This window comes from Haliotis rufescens, unplaced genomic scaffold (assembly GCF_023055435.1).
Source record: "Haliotis rufescens isolate VD_foot unplaced genomic scaffold, xgHalRufe1.0.p SCAF_64, whole genome shotgun sequence".
In the NCBI taxonomy this organism is placed as follows: domain Eukaryota; kingdom Metazoa; phylum Mollusca; class Gastropoda; order Lepetellida; family Haliotidae; genus Haliotis; species Haliotis rufescens.
The window spans coordinates 1,297,991-1,314,428 of NW_025964355.1; the positions used below are offsets into that span (position 1 = coordinate 1,297,991).

At 40.0% G+C, this 16,438-nt stretch overlaps 1 protein-coding gene across 2 annotated transcripts in view; it reads right to left on the bottom strand.

Annotated features, from left to right (window-relative positions):
* Positions 1–16,438, bottom strand: part of LOC124151713 (disintegrin and metalloproteinase domain-containing protein 9-like) — a 122,165-nt gene that overhangs the window by 78,292 nt on the left and 27,435 nt on the right. For both annotated transcript variants that reach the window (XM_046524306.2, XM_046524305.2), the window contains exon 2: positions 12,284–12,390. In XM_046524306.2, coding sequence (XP_046380262.2) covers positions 12,284–12,390 — 107 coding nt within the window. The remainder of the gene's footprint in view (positions 1–12,283; positions 12,391–16,438) is intronic.

The window sequence follows — 16,438 nt, forward strand, 5'->3', positions numbered from 1 at the left end:
TAAACTCATTTTAATTAGAATGTACTCATTATCTAAAGTTTATGTTTTTCAAATTACTTATTTCACGATCAGTACATAGCGGCAAAAATCAATGCACCACTTCAGGCTTTCCTCCCACATGAGGCTGACATGCAATGACGTTACAAAAATACTGTCCAAAGCAGCAGAAGACACCTCGCTCGTTTGACCTATTGAAAGGGTGGCCCAGGTATCTTAGGTGCCGGGATACTGTGCAGAGTTGCATCCCTTAGTCGTGCCAGAATCTGACGATGATGAAGGGTCCGAAGTCCTGAATCATACCCATGCTCATAGGTTTCTCCAAACTTTCCTAATTGAAATACTGTCCAAAACTGCGGCAAACCCCAACTCACTCACTCACTCTAGTATATCTCTGTACTACAAACCTTCAGATTCCTGTCATTTTTCCTTCATGCATGAAAACATTTCTTCTCAAAACCCACACTGTATTTACCTAGTTGGAAGTTTATAATTCTTTGCTGATCTTTTTATGGAATGTTCAGATTGATTCCTGCGAACCTCTCCTTACCTGGCCTTTGCTCATGTGACCTAACGGTAGATGATAGGTAGGTAGACAACACATAGATCAATACCTGGAGCAAGCTCTGACAGACTGGCAGACCAAGGAGATGAACTCTCCTGACACACGCTGACCCCAGAGTCACCTGTGTCCAAACTGACAGTAGGGATTTTCTGAATACACAAATCTGACTGCCAATCATACAGTCCTCTACTGATGTATTCAAAGCAGTTAGACTCACTTTATACAACATGAAAAGGTCAGTGCAAAACTGAAATGTTAAAAAATTATCTTTAGTATGTTTATTATCACCTGTTGTATTACAAATGATGGAATAAAATTGGGAATAAAACATAAAATACACTAGGTAATGGGACTAATTCATACCTCACATATTAAATTCTCACAACCTCAGGATATGAGAGAGCGAAAATATTTTTAAAAATTTCAATTCAATAAGGGGATTACGGGTTAGAAAACGTGTCCCTAGACACCAATGCTAGTCATGAGAATGATTAAATTGATTGGGTGTTCAGACTCACTGACTTGGCTGATTGCGTGTCATCATACCCCGGCAGCACTGGATTTGACAATAACACCAGTTACTGGTTTGTCTTTAACAGGCTATGTAGTTGGAGTACTGCTGACATGGACGTTAAACAACAAACAAACAAAACAATCTTTAATTATACTCACTTCCAGAGTCTAATTATCTCAGCACTATTGAAGTTCATGTTGATTAACTCAAACTTCTTTTTGTTTTAACTAATCAGCATTTTAAATCAACCAGCCACCTGGTTCTTCACGACACACAGTGAGTCAGTGAAGAAATGAAAACATTCACAGTGACTCACCCATGTCAAATACTAAAAAAAACGGGGTAGTCATTGCTTGCAAAATTAGTATCACTAAACTGACTCAAAAGAATAAAGAAATATTGATTTATAAATAAATTATAAAATTAGATAATCTGCATGTGTATATATATAAAAAATTACCTATGTACACCAGTAACTAAATTAATTTTATGCTGAATATGAACTCTTTGAAATTTAATTTTCTGCCTTCTCACTGTCATAAATGTAAATGTTTCCTTGGCAGTGTATTATTAGTTTAGTATCGATATTCATAAATGTCTATTGATACACAAAATACAAATACATCCCTAACAACTAGCGTTGGAACCACGGGGAACAGCAGTCTCATGAAACAGTATTTTGTCATATTCAAACAGATGCACAAACAAAAAATACATTTAAAAACTAGTCCCATCTACATTATTTAGATAAGTTTCCAGATTATAAAAAATAACTTGAGAAGAAGAGGTTTTAACTCCAAGAACACTCCCTTGGAATCACCACTGATCAAGCTGATTAACAAAGGGAATTCCCACACCACAGGGAGTGACTTAAATCCTGGCCCATGGCCAGCAGAATAGCAGAAGGCTTGTTATTGCCTAAAATTAGTGGGCAGAATTCAACACCTGAAACGGTACCCCAATCAACCTGTGAAAACAACAGATTATCAACCCTCCCTCCCATCAGTGGATGGGAGCTACCGGTAATTATCAATTGTATCTGTAGTCTCACCTAGTCTACTGTTAACCAAACAAGGCCTGGAAGTATGTCTATCTTGTTCACATGGACATGTTCAAACAAGACCGCTATCCTCCAAGTTAAAGCATGGCAAGTTGCATTCAATAACAGCTGAACCTACTACACATTTAGATTTGTCCTTATGTAGACCGTCTCCATGGTCTCATGGATAGAGCATCTGTCGGTTCAGTCCCCGGCCCGGCCGCATCATACAAAAAGACATCCAAAGATGGTACTTGCTGTTTCCTCAGCATTATAGGGATAAAACAGGAACCGGTCATCTCAGAGTCAGAATACAGTTTCTCAGTGGAGCATCAATGTTAAGCTGTAGTATGGTACCATATCTGGCTTGATGTGTATACTCTATTTTATCAACTACATATAGCATTCCATTCATAATAATGTTTTTAAATTTGCCAAAATTGTAGATGGCACCAACTCTCCATTATTTCCAGCCACTCTGATCAGACTACAGCTATTGATGCCTTGAAACGGACCTTTGTTGCCAGACAATAGATATATCATGTATATACGTTATAAATGCCACACTTGAAGGTCATATTTATTGTTATTTTATGTTACTATATTGTTTTTGCAATTGAAATATCAAAAAGTGGGAAACCTTTAGGTTGCAATCACTTAGTGGTTGATCGCAAACAGTAACTCACCAAAACTGTTTGGTAAGTAAAAAATAACCGATAATATACCAAAGTGCTTACCTTTATGATAATTTTCTATATTTATTATTTATAGTAAAAGCACCAACTAAAACAACATGCCATCAGAACATATCATTTCTGGTTCTTTATAGTTCCAAATATCATTTCTTCTGACAATTGCAATAAAATTCTTTGAAGCTGTATTTGGTACCTGTCATATCTGGGTAGGTACTAGGTAGGTATGATATATTTTAGATATACATATATGTATCATGTGCCTAAATGCCAAAAGAATAAATTTCATTATATGTTCTATATGACTCATAGATCTACAAATTGCATGCATGCCGCTATTATAGTGCAATGACCTTGAACTCGGTGTTAAACTCCATTTCACCTCAATTTGGTCCCCTTGACATAATATAAGTCAGGTGAGCCACAAGACTACTCAAAAAGTCATGGTTACACAAAAACTGAGTCACCTCGGCTATCATCTGTCTATTGTCTTCAGGAACAATAAGAACAACATAACTATCATGCTGACTTGATCATCCATGTATTGTAAAACTCTGCTTATCTCCAAGTTCCGCATAATCTCTAAAATGCTGTTACATATGAGCGTTGACAGTTAACCCTCAGCTCCCAAGTAAATGTACCCTGCTCACACACAGCTATTTCAATGGATGGAAGCAAACAGACAGAATATTTTATTTACACCTCACTCGCAATTACATAGAACATAACTATTATACATATTATTCAGTAAAACAAAATTGCGACCAATCACCACACGATTTATGAGATATGATAAAACTACTGAGTCAAGTGTTAAGATTAATTATAGTGTGTAAGTGAGTATGGTTTTACGCCGCTTTTAGCAATATTCCAGCAATATCACGGCGGGGGACACCAGAAATGGGCTTCACACATTGTACCCATGTCGGGAATCGAACCCGGGTCTTCGGCGTGACGAGCGAACGCTTAAACCACTACGCTACCCGACCGCCCCAATTATAGAGTGTCCTATACATACCCAATAACACAATCTATCTGTACATTAAAAGGCGCCTATGTTCTAAGATACTGCAACAGCTTTTGGCTACAGAAAAGTTCACGTCGTCATTTGATAAAAGTAGGGGAAGTTGTTGACTTGTCAATAACAATATTGAAGATTGAATGTTAGTCTCAGACTTGTTTTAAGGCTGATTCAGGATTAACACAACATTTTTACAGTCAACTATTCACCTCTGCCAGCCTCTACACATAGCAAATATTGGCTGTAAACATCCACAGCAAAGCCAACATTCACACAAGCTCACAAATTCTTGATCTGCCTGTTTGGCGGCTACCTATGGCTGAGTTTGTTTTCTTGCAGCGTGTTTCGACTTTACAGACTCATTCAGAAAATTAACTCCATAATCTGTAAACAAGGCCATAATAAAAAACAAGATATGGCAATTGTCCCAACTGCCTTTATCTGTGTCTCAAATAAGAACGATAATATCTGGAAACAATACTTTGGAACTTAGTCCAGGTTTCTACAGTTTCAGGGCGAATAATAATAATAATAATAATAATAATAATCCGTTTATGTAGTGCTGTACTCTGCATAAACATGTTTTTAGACATTATTACCCAAGTCAGTGGATCAGTGTGCACTTGATATTCATTCTCAGCTCCCTGGGGACCACACAACCCTTGCTGTCTGTGAGGTGCTAAAGCGTTAACAGTCACATTATCACATTACCATCTCATCCTACCGGGTACCCATTCGCTGCTGGGTGAACAGAGGCATATTTCGAACAAGCCACTTGCCTCAGGTGACACCGCATGTGCTACATGTGCTACATGTGGGGAAGGACTGAAGCCCAAGAAACTCTTAGAGGTCATACTGGCGAACGCAGTCACCCATCAAAAGAAGCTCCGCGATCAAAGTTGCTTAACTTCGCCACATTTATGACATGTGCGCTGTGCACACTACCATGTGCCACCATGAAATAAAGAGATTTTCTGAACCTTCTATTACATGTATTACATTATATTAAAAGACGATTTAACTAAACAAAATGTCTTAAGATATTATTATTTCAGTGACTAAATCTCAGTCTACACTCTGCCTACATCCTTTGCACTGATTAATAAATTCCTGACATGCATTAATATTAAAAAATGCATGTGAATATTTGATATCAAGATAACAATAGCTGAAAACCTTACAATTCATCACCCACATAGTTCTGTCAACATTACCAAGCTCTTTCCTAACACCTTTTCTTCCAAAACCGAGACCCCAACTTCCTTCCATTCACCCAAATCAGTTTCTAATAAACATGTATTTATGTACAACATGGAAATATGTAAACATATATATGTAGTGCATTGAGAAAGTAAAGCCAACACCACATGTTTTCAATGAAGTGACAGCTCGGTTTTCTCTTCTCACCCTATCCCAATCAGAGCCAGGTGACTGGACAATAGAAGAACAAGAGCAGATACCATGGCTTCCATTACAACTAATGGATTTGCTTTCCTTTCCGGACTTGTATCCCCTTTCCCATGTGTCTCTACCTCCCTTTTGCTAGACTCGGATAAAAACCAACAACATTCGCCAGAAACATTTCACATCAGGACACTCAATTCCCAGATTTTCTTTAACCAATTTAAACATCAAAGCCATACTGCAGCATTCCAAATCGAAGCCTGTGAAAATCTGTCACATACAACAAATGGAGACATTGTGAAGCAACAAAAATTAAATGCCGCTGCACAAAACCACATTAACGACAGTGTTTATGCGCTGCACAAACCACATTAACGACACTGTTTATAATGACATCAGGAGTTCATTAAAAGTCAACAACGAAATCAGAACTAAGAGCTACAAGCAAAATCTTTTAGGGGAACTACAGGGACTTGGCAAGTTATTGAGTTATCAATCTTATGAAACGGAAAAATTCTTCACCAGTTTGTGAAAATGAATTAAAATGGCACAGAGATTATTCTTCTGAAACTAAGTCACCAGTAACAGTAAACACTTGAGTTTATGAGTTGGCATATGTTGATGATATGATGGTAAATGCAACATGTTTGCATGCATGCGTTTGCATTAATGCAGCACTCAGCAATATTCAAGCTATATGACGGCGGTCTGTAAATAATCAATCCAGTGATTGACATCAGGAGCTCCAATCCACGCAATTGGGATACGATGACATGCATCAACCAAGTCAGCGAGCCTGACCACTTGATACCGTTAGTCGCCTGTTATGACAAGCACAGTTGCCATTTAGGGCAAGCATGGCTTGCTGAAGACCTTTTCTACCCCGGATCTTTACTTCATGGCACAAATGCAATGTGTCATATCCACCATGCAGTGTGCTGGTACCTTCAGCTAAACAGTGGGTGTGTGAGCGAGGTTGGTTTAACACCACATTAAACAGTATATATATATCACAGCATGCATGCTTCATGTGGGTGAGTGAGTGACTTTTGCTTAACGCCACATCAAACAGGCGTATATCAGCCATTTCACGTCATGTCAGCTTAACGTGGTAGAAAAGCCTGCATTAAACAGTATATCAGCTGATCCTAGATGACTATGGGACTGAACCATGCACAGAAATGTTTTGTTGCTATGGCCACCTGGGGCCACTTAATGGAAAGAAGCCCAAAAGTTCCAAAGTTTATGGTCAAGCTTGGAACCAGGAAGCTGGACAAGTCATGTTTATGGACCTTGGTGAAATTACCAATCAATAATTAGCACTGATGCCTGGATCCTCCAGACACATACGAGTAACACAGCTACACCTGGCAAGGTTTAGGAAGTCTCTCAGTAGTAGTAGAGTCCAGTTGGTTAGTCTTCATGTCAAAGATGGAGGAGCGAACTCCGATGTGTATTCTTGTGGGAAACAGGCACTCAATGACCAGCACTCAATCCTACCAAGCTTTTCCCCAGTTAGTGTAAAAACAATTAATACAACAGCTATTGGCCCAGGTCTCTAATGCTCTAAGCATGCATTTATAGTACTTTTGATACATAATTCATGGAACGTCATATCTTTGCATGCAAGACAAATGCACAGCAATAGAAATTGGCACCAGTCCTATAGTCCTTGCCAAACTACCCCACAGTTGAGGTACCATAAGGACTAGCAGAAACTTGCCATTTCTTTTAAGTTATCATTATAAGGACAAGCGGACGAAACATGTCAGTGTATCGCTGCATGGAGGTTGATAACAGTTAATGATATCAATGTCACGAACAGTCAGCCTGTGATATGACACCGATCATATATAACGTATCCTGGATCTTTTGTTCATTATTGGTTGGTTTATAGATAAGCTGATAAGAAAAACTGAAATTAGAATAAAAACTAAACTGTTATTCAGAGCTACAGATATTTGTGTAAAATACCCCACAAAACTATTCAAAACCCAATTACTTTTAATTAACTTGCGTACAGAAACACATGCATTAAACAAAAAACTCAATTGTTTGAAAACAGCATGCATAAATTCCCAATGAAGCTTTTTCAGCATGCGTACAACAAATTTTTGAGCTAATTTACTTTCCAAGTCAAGCCTATATTTAGAACCGTTATATAAATCTAAAACATTATTTAATTTTTTTAAATCTCAAAATGCTTACTCAATTTGGGGAAAATCCAATAGAGTGATGAACAGATGAGTGAAAAAGTATTGGTTACCCAATGAAAAATGTAATAACCAAATTAAAATAGAACCCTCCGAGTAAAAACTCAATTGCTCAAAAAGTTATCTGGAGCTGTGGTTATTAGAAAAATATTTCTGAGACCCAACTCTGTTATACAATGAGGTGTCATCCTAGCTGTGTAGAAGCAGTATCCTCAATAGCGGTGTGGAATGAAGCTGACTGCTAGATACAAACTAATGACCCCTGAAACCACACGATTAGAAGTCGGCAATCAGAAAATTTGGTTGATGTTCTTCTTGACTTGGCTACAAATATTTGTGTGTGTATACCAATATGAAGGAATCTGTAGAATTTTAAATCACCGACTATCAACACCCTGACAAGTTAAAGACTAACAAAAAACAAATGGCAAGATAATTCATAGAATTGTCTTCAGGCCTACCAATGAAATCTGGCAGACTGCAATAAAAAACTGTCATATGTCGACAATACACAAGGAATCGGCAGCATAAAACAATGAGAACGTAACCAAACCCTAAGAAACAGCATAATAAATCTGAGAGCATACTGCCTAAAACATGGAAACGGCTGCACTAAAATACACGGACTGCAATCTTCCAAACTAGGCATGTGCAGGTTGATGCATGTCATCGTATCCCAAATGCGTGGATCGATGCTCATGATGTCAATCACTGGATTGTCTGGCCCAGACACGGTTAATTACAGACCGCTGGAAAATTGCTGTGTGCGGCGTTAAACAACAAACACACAAAACAAACAAACTTGCTTATTGGAGCAGTGAGCAAGAAGTCTCAATCTTGCCTTATTCTACTTTATATAAATGCAAAAATATTCTTGTCTAATAACATCAAGTGATGATGACCTTGTACTTCAGACACTCATGATAATTAATTTGACCTTAGTTTATCAATTTCAAAGAAAACAACATGCAACAGATAAAAGGACAAAAGTTATGTGACTTTTCCAACCAAATGACCCTAGGGACTGATTATGAACCTTGTAATTCTCTTATCCCATGCCTTGGTTTCTTCAGAGTACCCCAACCATTCCCTTGATAAGATAGTATGTCCCATTGTACAGAGACGGCTAATTGAAACACACTTCTCATTAACATGACAATTAAGTTGAAACGAGATCCCCTGGTGGTGATTCAAGCCTAAACACTTCATTGAAGCAAAGGTCACAAATTATCTTCCACTTTGTCACATTTCTAGTCAGCAAATGGGAAAGGGTTATTATTTATAAATTATCTCATGTAATGTGATAAGATTCTGCCCTTGGGTTATTTACACTGGTCATGTGGCTTCAATTGGCATCAACATGCCTCATAAACACTAGCATTTAAATCCACGAGTTCTTGATAAGACCAGATGCCTTTTCTTCCCATTTATCCACTTAGATGTGAATTAGTTGTGCTGTTAACTACTAACCTAATTACTTCCATAAGAGCAAGGACCTTGTACAACACTCCATGTGCATGCTTCATCACACCTATCATATGGGCTTTACTTGACAAATCAACCTTACACAGTGTGTATAGTATCGTGTGGTTTTTTTTTTGTTTAACGCCACACGCAGCAATATTCTAGCTATATAGCAGCCTGAAAATAATTGAGCCTGGGCCAGAGAATCCAGTGATTAATATTATGAGCAAATCTCCATTGCCAATAAACGAAGGCACTGAGCTGAACCATACAATCCATTAAGTCGCCTCTCATACTTCTAACCCCGAATCACAACAGGTTCCCGATGTAGTCGCCTTATACGACTAGCAATGGAGTGCTGGGGACACTTCCACCCCAACTTACAAAAGCACCAACACTTTTGAATTGGAGCCAAAGGACTAACTTGGAACAGAGCTCACTTGTGAAAATAGTATGTATTGTTATACGGTCTGTAAATATATACCAATTCAGCTATTCAGAAAATTCAGAAAGGGCAAGCTTTCTATATTCTTCGGATCAGATACACTGACAGAGGCAGAACCAGCATTACTAAATGTGTACCTTAGGGTTGGCACCTGATGCTCCCATTGTGAAAAAGTGAACAAAAACACATGCCAGTTTGAAAGTTGTCGCATTAAACCCAGAAATGGGAATGCGTGGGAGCGCTCCACTGTATGCCTTTAGGGTACCTCTTCAAATGAGGACAGTGACATCCAGGGTAGAATAGGTCTTCAGCAACCAATGCTTGCTGTAAAAGGCGACTATGCTGGTCTAAAGAAGCGACTAACGGGATTGGGTGGTCAGGCTCGCTGACTTGGCTGATGCATGTCATCGTATCCCAATTGCGTAGATCGATGCTTATGATGTCAATCACTGGATTATCTAGTCCAGACTTGATTATTTACAGATCACCGTGATATCACTGGAATATTGCTGAGTGCGGCTTCAAACAACAAACAAACAAACAAAAGCAAATGAGGACAGAAAGGGGCACCTGCACAGCAGTGAACAGAAGAACTTGTTATGTTCTTCAATGGACAGGATAAGAACTGTTATGAGGAAAGACATAAATCCTTTATACATGGACTATTTATTTGCTCCTGCCATACCTCTATCTAAACAAGTATTTGTCACAGAGTGACGAAATATCCCCCGCCTGTACACCATACTACCAAATATGAAGACAATCCAGCGATTAGTTCTTGAGATATTGTGGCAACACCGTTTTCCAACTCCAAAAACAGATTTGCCTGCTGTGACCTTGAAAATGGGGTCAAGGTCACCAAATCTGACAGGTGTATGCGGTGTCTGTATATACACTATAGTTCCAAATATGAAGACAATCCAGCGATTAGTTCTTGAGATATCGCGGCAACACCGTTTTCTAACTCCAAAAGCAGATTTGCCTGCTGTGACCTTGACAATGGGGTCAAGGTCACCAAAACCGACTGGTGTCTGCGGTGTCTGTATATACACCATAGTTCCAAATATGAAGACAATCCAGTGTTTAGTTCTTGAGATATCGCGGCAACACCGTTTTCCAACTCTAAAAGCAGATCTGCCTGCTGTGACCTTTAAAATGGGATCAAGGTCACCAAAACCGACTGGTGTCTGCGGAGTCTGTATATACACCATAGTTCCAAATATGAAGACAATCCAGTGTTTAGTTCTTGAGATATCGCGGCAACACCGTTTTCCAACTCTAAAAGCAGATTTGTCTGCTGTGACCTTGAAAATGGGATCAAGGTCACCAAAACCGACTGGTGTCTGCCTGCGGAGTCTGTATATACACCATAGTTCCAAATATGAAGACAATCCAGTGTTTAGTTCTTGAGATATCGCGGCAACACCGTTTTCCAACTCTAAAAGCAGATTTGCCTGCTGTGACCTTGAAAATGGGGTCAAGGTCTCCAAAACCGACTGGTGTCTGCGGAGTCTGTATATACACCATAGTTCCAAATATGAAGACAATCCAGTGTTTAGTTCTTGAGATATCGTGGCAACAAACAGGTGGGACGTACGGACGGTCGTGAATACTATATCCCCCGCTTCGCGCTTTCGCGCGGCGGGGGATAAAAAGACATTCTTACAATTGGAGCAGTGAAAAGGGGCTGATCCAGATGCCTCTCGAAAAGTTTCCTCAACCATGACAAGATAGACTAGAATCAGGAATTGGGCAAACAGTTGTATGATAGCACTCTCTGTTCCTGTCATTCATCATCCAGCATCAGCCGTACATTGTTTCAAATGGCGATATTCACATAATTGGTATGTCAGCATTAGAAAATGTACATAGATATTAACCCTCTCTAAGCATGCACCGCCTGCATAACCTAAGAAGCTACATGTAATAATTTATTATTCTACTGACAACAGATAACAGGATGGCCCTGTTGTATGAAATAACACAGACAGAACAGAAACAGGATGCATCCTAACATTGAAGTGCCTGCATTTGCACAATACTTCAATGATATCAAGTGTCAATGAGTAAGTAGGGATGACTAGACAGGCCGTTGACCCTTGATGTTATATAGGCACATAACAATCCATGGAAACCAATAATGGCTCCAATTCCAGATACATAAATCATTTTCTATGCTTACAAATGCAACAAACAAACAAATATGCCTACATTTTCTGATACTAAATCCCATCTATAAACACATACAGCAAGAGGGCTGGGACGAGTCCAAATTTACTACCTGGGTACCCACCCCCCTATTACCCTACCCTACCTGGGTACCCACTGAAGGTCTCAAGAGTTGGGTACGAACTATCTGATTGGGACTAGTTTGACTGTAGCCCTGGCTAAATGTATTTGGATACAGTATATAACGATCTGGTCATGCATAAACTGAAGTTGACTGAAGCTTTTCCTTTATTCAAACACATAAAAGTCAGAAGGAATGCGTTCATAGTCAGACAGAAATTCCAACGCGCAATGTAACCATTGAGTTCTACATAATTTTTGTCATTCAACAATATATCACGTGATGGGTCCGGGTAGTCCTGTGGGTGCCCAGGTCCTACTCAGTACCCACCTGACCCGAGTACCCGAGTTGCCCGTCCCAGCCCTGATAGCTACATTCCCTGATACTAAATCCCACCAATAAACACAAACAGCTACATTTCCCATTTACCAACTACACCACATATTTCCTACACATATTTCTGCTTCTGTTGATGAAAATATTTTGCAATGTGGTCAATTTCTACCCTCTTCCATCCAACCAGTCAAACAGTTTTGTTTTACATAAAGTGATCCATCTTACAAATGGCCAAGGGTCCCATGAGGGAATCATGTTGTGCAGAACAGCACAGAGCAATCAATGTCGTTGTTCGTGTCTTACCTTTTCATACGTTCCGGCAATACGTTTCTTTTCATGAAAAATCTCTGGTACTATGTTCTCGTATTGATGAAATATCTCCACTCCATTTTGTTTGGGAGGAAACCGATCTGCAAATACAGGAACAGATGAATTAGTTGTTGGAAATAATCCTGTAACCATGGCAACCAGAAAGATTAAAAAAAAAGTCCAGTAAATCTACTTGATACATGAGTTTCCTTGTACAATTCAGTAGCGGGCAATATTTATTTCTGGAGCTTAAAGAGAATGTGAGGCAATAGGAACTGATTTAAGACCAACATTGTTCTTCAACCAGTGACTACATTATTAGCTGTCTGCATCATTAATGCATTCTACAACAGAGCGATGTTTCTTATTGTTGTGTTTCAGGGCAACTGAGCATGTATTTGCCATCACACTGTTGAAATTAAGCACGAAAGTCAAGGGGCCCTTGTCATAACCCTAACGTTAAAAGTTAAAGAATTTGGGGGTTCCAGGTAGGACTGGGACGAGTCCAAATTTACTACCCAGGTACCTGACACCCTATTACCCGATCCTACCCAGGTACCCACTGTACGTCTCAAGAGTTTAGTACAAAATGTCTGACTGAGAATGGTATTGCCAGAGCCCTGGCAAAAAGTATTTAGATATACAAATTAAAAAATCTGGTCTTGGATTCACTGAAATTGACTGCAGCTTTATCTTCACTCAAACATATGGAAGTCAGTATGAATGGATGCATTAATAAGTAAAAAAGAAACACAAGTGACTTTAGTTTAACCATGGAGTTATAGATAATTTTTGTCATGAAACAATATACCACAAAGCTAAACACAGGTCTGGGTAGTCCTGTTGGTACCCGGGTCCTACACAGTACCCACCAGACCTGAGTTACCTGTCCCTAGATTCAAATACCCCAGAAAGACCCAAGGAACACCCTTTATGTGGAACAGCATCACAATCTGCAGTGTTTGAATTAAGGAGGGTCCTGGGGCCACGGAGGTCTTTGAATCTAGAGCCAACTAAACAGCTCACTATCAACATCAGGAGAGTGAATTGCCCCCTTAACCCTTGATGCATATCTCAACCATAACTCCTGTGTTAATAATATTCTATAGCATTTCATTATGTGGATGCTGTCTATTGTGCAAGTTCAGGAAGGTGATTCTTAGTCAAATGATCCCTGGTGCCTTAATCACTGCAAAAATTAATCATTGAAACCTGGTAAACTCCAAGTTCTTTGGGCCATCCAACAAATGTTGAGTTATCAGTGCAAGTGGAGTGACATTATTATAAGGGTAACGCTATTTTTCAGGGCATTATCATTTGCAGAAGCCTGAGGTTTTTCATTAACTGCCCGACGAAGGAGGGCAGTTGAAAAGACCGAGGGCTTCTGCAAATGATAATGCCCTGAAAAAGAGCCTTACCGTTATTATAGCTAAAATGGATGGAATTTGTTATCAAATAAAAAGAAACAACAATATCGGTTTTGAAACATTTACTGCAATCAACACGAATGTCACTGACCACATTTTACAAATATGGAAACGTCATAGAACAAACCAGATGACGTCACTATAATACGTGACGTCATTTTCTCAACCCTATGACGTCACCTAACAACGGGCGTGATAATGGCCCGTCGTCAAGTAATATGAGGGCATTATCAAGTTACATTGGCCCGCTCATTTCTGATAACGTGCGGGCGGTTTAATGATAATTCTATCCATTTTAGCTATAAAAGATTATAGTCAGGTTGAAGTGTCCAATTCTGAAAAGGACTGTAACATGATTGATTAATCAGAGTTGACACATTTGACACGTTGACACGTTTCAAATAAGAAGATGATAATCTGTGGATAATATGTCTCAATTCTAAATCACATGAAGTTCAAATAAAACCCCACATGCCAACTTGTCAGCACAGTTATAGTTGCGATATTTGGGAATTTTGAGAAAGTGAAGAAACTCTTATTGATTTCCATCAAGAGCATATTTAACAGACAAAGCCATATTCCTTCTATGTTCAAGATAAATTGGTTTAAAATGAATCTTGGGACTGATTTGATTTGAGTTATTTTTGTAAATGAAAATAATTTCTCAGTAATTCATGAACATTTATCACACATAGAAAGCAACACATGTAAAATGAGTTGGATTTGATTTCAAAATATAACTGTCATCAGTTGGGGCAATTTTGAATATGAGTGAGGAAAAATAGCGAACCTGAAAATGAACTTTGGTGAACCAAAACATCTGACTGAGACAATGGGAAGCAAATGTTAGAGGTCAGCCAGTTCCTTTCCTTCAAATCATCAGCTTGCATAATGTATATAGTCAACGACAGGCTGCATGTTTAGGCTGGAACAGGAGCCAGGGTGGGCAGCATATCACATCTTACCATGTATATTCATATTCAGCAACATCCAGGCCATTCAGGATCTAGCTGATCCAGCAACATCCAGGCCATTCAGGATCTAGCTGATCCAGCAACATCCAGGCCATTCAGGATCTAGCTGATTTAGCAACATCCAGGCCATTCAGTTTCTACCTGATTCAGCAACATCCAGGCCATTCAGGATCTAGCTGATCCAGCAACATCCAGGCCATTCAGGATCTAGCTGATCCAGCAACATCCAGGCCATTCAGGATCTAGCTGATTTAGCAACATCCAGGCCATTCAGTTTCTACCTGATTCAGCAACATCCAGGCCATAAAGGATCTAGCTGATTCAGCAACATCCAGGCCATTCAGGATCTAGCTGATTCAGCAACATCCAGGCCATTCAGGAACTAGGTGATTTAGCAACATCCACGCCATTCAGGATCTAGCTGATTCAGCAACATCCAGGCCATTCAGGATCTAGCTGATTCAGCAACATCCAGGCCATTCAGCATGTTCAGGATCTAGCTGATTCAGCAACATCCAGGCCATTCAGGATCTAGCTGATTCAGCAACATCCAGGCCATTCAGGATCTAGCTGATTCAGCAACATCCAGGCCATTCAGCATGTTCAGGATCTAGCTGATTCAGCAACATCCAGGCCATTCAGCATGTTCAGGATCTAGCTGATTCAGCAACATCCAGGCCATTCAGGATCTAGCTGATTCGGCAACATCCAGGCCATTCAGGATCTAGCTGATTCAGCAACATCCAGGCCATTCGGGAACTAGCTGATTCAGCAACATCCAGGCCATTCAGGAACTAGCTGATTCAGCAACATCCAGGCCATTCAGGAACTAGCTGATTCAGCAACATCCAGGCCATTCAGGATCTAGCTGATTCAGCAACATCCAGGCCATTCAGGATCTAGCTGATTCAGCAACATCCAGGCCATTCAGGATCTAGCTGATTCAGCAACATCCAGGCCATTCAGGAACTTGGTGATTCAGCAACATCCAGGCCATTCGGGAACTAGCTGATTCAGCAACATCCAGGCCATTCAGGATCTAGCTGATTCGGCAACATCCAGGCCATTCAGGAACTAGCTGATTCAGCAACATCCAGGCCATAAAGGATCTAGCTGATTCAGCAACATCCAGGCCATTCAGGATCTAGCTGATTCAGCAACATCCAGGCCATTCAGGAACTAGCTGATTCAGCAACATCCAGGCCATTCAGGATCTCGCTGATTTAGCAACATCCAGGCCATTCAGGATCTAGCTGATTCAGCAACATCCAGGCCATTCAGGATCTAGCTGATTCAGCAACATTCAGGCCATTCAGGATCTAGCTGATTCAGCAACATCCAGGCCATTCAGGATCTAGCTGATTCAGGAACATCCAGGCCATTCAGGAACTAGGTGATTCAGCAACATCCAGGCCATTCGGGAACTAGCTGATTCAGCAACATCCAGGCCATTCAGGAACTAGCTGATTCAGCAACATCCAGGCCATTCAGGATCTAGCTGATTCAGCAACATCCAGGCCATTCAGGATCTAGCTGATTCAGCAACATCCAGGCCATTCAGGACCTAGCTGATTCAGCAACATCCACGCCATTCAGGAACTAGGTGATTCAGCAACATCCAGGCCATTCGGGAACTAGCTGATTCAGCAACATCCAGGCCATTCAGGATCTAGCTGATTCAGCAACATCCAGGCCATTCAGGATCTAGCTGATCCAGCAACATCCAGGCCATTCAGGAACTACCTGAT